This window comes from Parasteatoda tepidariorum, chromosome 3 (genome assembly GCF_043381705.1).
Source record: "Parasteatoda tepidariorum isolate YZ-2023 chromosome 3, CAS_Ptep_4.0, whole genome shotgun sequence".
NCBI lineage: Eukaryota > Metazoa > Arthropoda > Arachnida > Araneae > Theridiidae > Parasteatoda > Parasteatoda tepidariorum.
Window position 1 is genome coordinate 50,150,046 of NC_092206.1, and position 3,754 is coordinate 50,153,799.

The following is a 3,754-nucleotide window of genomic DNA, read 5'->3' on the forward strand; positions in this document are numbered from 1 at the left end:
AAGTAATAAAATTAACAAACTGTAATTTTAAAATTTTTAGTGAGATCTGAGTAGTTTTTTCAGTGCTTTTTGACAAAGGTTTTATACAAAATAGAAAAAGGAAAGTTTCTAAGGGATATATTCTTTACGAGCTGCAACACAGTCCGTAAACATTTAAAAGGGGAACCTTAAACAAAATATATTTTGAAGGAATAAAAAAATTTAAGGAAAAAATCCTATTTAAGTTTGCGTTGCATACGTTTTATATAATAATTTTAAAATAATAAATTCATGCCTTAAAAATTGGATAAAATTAGAACTTATTAAGAATTGACATAAGCCTGTCTTCAATCTACACATCACATTTATAAATATCACACGAAATTTGCAATGCACCAGCATGAATCTTCGAAGAATAAAGTTTGAAATTTCAATAAAATTTTGATGACATAGAAGACACGTTCGCCCAGAAATAATAGTAGTTAATTTGCTTATAAAGCAGAAATGATATCTATTTTTGAATAATAATACCTGCCCATGTTATAAAATCGTAATATCAGCAGCCACAAAAATTATTGTTTTCAAAGCAATATGTTTTTCAATTACAATAATCTACATTTGTCATCAAATACCACTGTTGTGATTTCTTTGTTTTCTTACAAATGTCTGATACGATACTCCTTTTAAACAGAGTTCGTAAGGTCCTTAAGATACAGAAATGGTGGCACAAAAACTTCAAAGATAAAATATTCAATTTCATTCACTCAAGATATCTGGTCTCAAAACTTTAATTTTAAAAGTAAAGATAATTTCTTAGTTACAATATGGATGTAACAGTTCTCTTGCGTTTTTAATAACCACATGAATCCTGTTAAAATATTAAAATATGTTTACTTTTACGAGTACAAAATCCTTATCAAGATAATGATCAAGAGCCAAATGTAAAACAGTATAATTGATGGTAAAAACTTCACTGACTTTAAAAAATATGAAGAGGGAAATAAAAGTTGACATGTTTCGAGCATTCAAATATAAACACCTATTCTCAAAACTCGCCAGGCATGCATGACTTTGTGACGTTAATTTATTGAACTTTTTACTTTCATTATCAACTAATTTTTTCTTAAATCAATTAAGTTTTTATCTTTTTGATGCAGTTGCTTGTGATTATTCATTCAGTAACACAGTATATTACGTTTTACGTAAGATAAAGGCATAGGTTCTTAGATTGAAAAAATAATAATTAGTCACTATACTTTCTGAAACAATCAAAACATTTTTTTTTTACTTCTAGACTTAATAACATTGTTTAAGGCCATAAAAAAATTCCGTTTACTATTGAAATTTCAAAAGTCGAATGCAAAAATGGAATGTCTCCTAGCACCAGGAATCGATCTTTTTCTAAAAGAGCAGCTGTCTTAAATTTAACGATGTAATATATAAGTTTAAACGTCAAAATAAAATTGCGGTTCGAATTTGTCCATTTAAAAAACAAAGCAAACCCTTGTGGTTTTTTGAGTTGCACTAATATGCATTTACTTTTCACAAATCAAACAAATAAGAAAGAATAAAGTAAATAAATGAATGATTTGTTTGTACAATCTTAAAGAAAAGGGTGCACTTATCTACTACGATCAGTCAGAAGTTTTGCACTGAGTAATTTCAACATAGAAAATATTCTTAAAATTTTATCAGCTAACTGGCTATATTATAGTTTAGTATATAAACGAAAAAAATCTAAGTGGTTATCATAAAGAAAGAGTAAAAAATACAATGAAATAATTAGTTGAATAGTTCTGTGAATCACACGTGGCTAGGGAATTAAAAATTTAATTTCGCAATTAAGATGTTAGGACAACATTTAAGGTATTGAGATATTTTAAGATGTTTAAAAATTTTGGCTTCGTATTCGACAGCATTCGGTATCCTTATACTCCTTGTAGTAAATTATAAGACATCAACACTATTTTAGATAATCTACCTATGTTCAAGTCACAAGAAACAATAAAACAATACAATCAGTAATTTATATTCATTTTTCGAAAAAAAAGTATGTTTAGAAAATAGTCAGCTGTTTTGAAACGAATAATTTTAAACAGCAGAATGTTTTTAATTTCTTAACAAGATTTAATTCTGAGCTAGCGGGTAATAATTCTAAGTTTTCTTTTAATAAAAACTTGACAATGACTTAAAAAGGAATTTTACTTTGAAGGAAAACCTAAATTAAACTATTAAAAATATTGATTAGTATATTAATGAGAAATTAATAAACGTGGTAGAGTAAGGAATAATATTTTTAAAACGTTAAAATTTAATTAAATATAGTTGGTAAAATGGTTCTGCGAAACACGCGCGGACAGGTAATTTAAAAATTTATTTTAAGATTAAGATTATATATAAGATGTTGTATTGCTTAATTTTAGATGTTATGCTTAAAAATTTAGTTTTCATTTTGTCTTAAAAATTTAGTTTTAGTTTTTGTTTTAAATAAGATGCTTAAAAAATTTTACAATGTATTCGTATTAATAATTATAAAATATATATTGAAGAAATTGAGAAATATACAAGGTCCGGCTATTAATTTCCAGGACTGACGTAACTGTAGGAGAAAGAAAAGCCGGAAGATGGCGCTAATGATTGCATATTGAAGAGTGTTCTCTTGCGCATGTGCAGTGCAATCGGCGCCATTCTGAAGTGAATGGTTCTCGTGGAAAAGCGCATTAAAACTGTTGTGATAATCAATTTAGGCAGACATAATAACTTAATAAAGCTTTAATTAGCAAAATTAGGCTAGCCGCTGAGGACTACATACTTATAAACATAAATAGTAAAACAATTGAAAATCAAGCACAGTTACAGTTAAAACAAGATGTTAATAAATATCACCACATTCACCCCGAGCTATTTTAAGAGTTCAGGGAGTGACTTGAATCAGTCAGTAACAAAGTCTGAAAGATAAGCAGGTGGTCTTCGTATTCTGGATGTAGTAGGAGGCAAAGTCTCTTCCTGTTTTGGTCTCAAAAATGAGTCAGTGTTTTCCGAAGAACAGGTCTCATCAAGTGAGGATTCCAAAAGTTGATCATCAGTAGCCTCGTGGGAGCTGTCAGCAAGTGGGGTTTTTAGTAGAGGGGTTGCTAGCATATCTGCATCAAGGGCCTTTTCAGGAAGTAACCCTCTAGGAGCCAGGTGACGGACATTAACAGTAGTTTCCCTGCCGTCAGGTAACCTGACATGAGCATATCCCGGATTAGCCTCCAACAGCTCCACTTCTTGAACCATGGGCTGATACTTATTACTACGATTGTGGTTTTTCATTAGAATTGGGCCAGGAATGGTGAGCCATGTAGGTAGAGAGCAGCCAGTGTGGGAGCGTCTCGGATGTGCAAACATTCTTTCATGAGGGGTCTCATTAGTGGCAGTACATAGTAATGATCTAATCGAGTGGAGAGCAGGTTGTAGCATGGCTTGCCATTGATTTGTTGGAAGCCCTTCAGATTTAAGAGCCAGCTCAATAGTTTTCCAAATTATGCCATTGTATCTCTCGACCTGGCCATTACCCGCTGGATTATAGGCTGTTGTTCGGCTGGTAGCAATTCCTTGAGCTGTCAGGTATGATTTTAGTTCGTGAGACATGAAAGAAGTGCCCCTGTCTGAGTGGATATATGCAGGCATTCCAAAAAGATAGAAGAGAGTCTGCAAACAGGAGATGACAGTTGAAGTTGAGATATCGGAGCACGGAAAAGCAAATGGGAATCTGGAGTATTCATCAACAATT

At 31.4% G+C, this 3,754-nt stretch overlaps 1 protein-coding gene across 1 annotated transcript; it reads right to left on the bottom strand.

Moving 5' to 3' along the window:
* Nucleotides 1–2,733: 2,733 nt before the first annotated feature.
* LOC122270349 (uncharacterized) lies at nucleotides 2,734–3,748 on the bottom strand. Its single transcript, XM_043047362.1, has one exon. The coding sequence runs from the start codon at nucleotides 3,649–3,651 to the stop codon at nucleotides 2,911–2,913; it is 741 nt and encodes a 246-aa protein (XP_042903296.1). The 5' UTR covers nucleotides 3,652–3,748; the 3' UTR covers nucleotides 2,734–2,910.
* Nucleotides 3,749–3,754: the final 6 nt, after the last annotated feature.

Excerpts from the sequence above, each read along its gene's own strand:
- LOC122270349 (XM_043047362.1), bottom strand. The coding sequence starts at position 3,651 with ATGCCTGCATATATCCACTCAGACAGGGGCACTTCTTTCATGTCTCAC.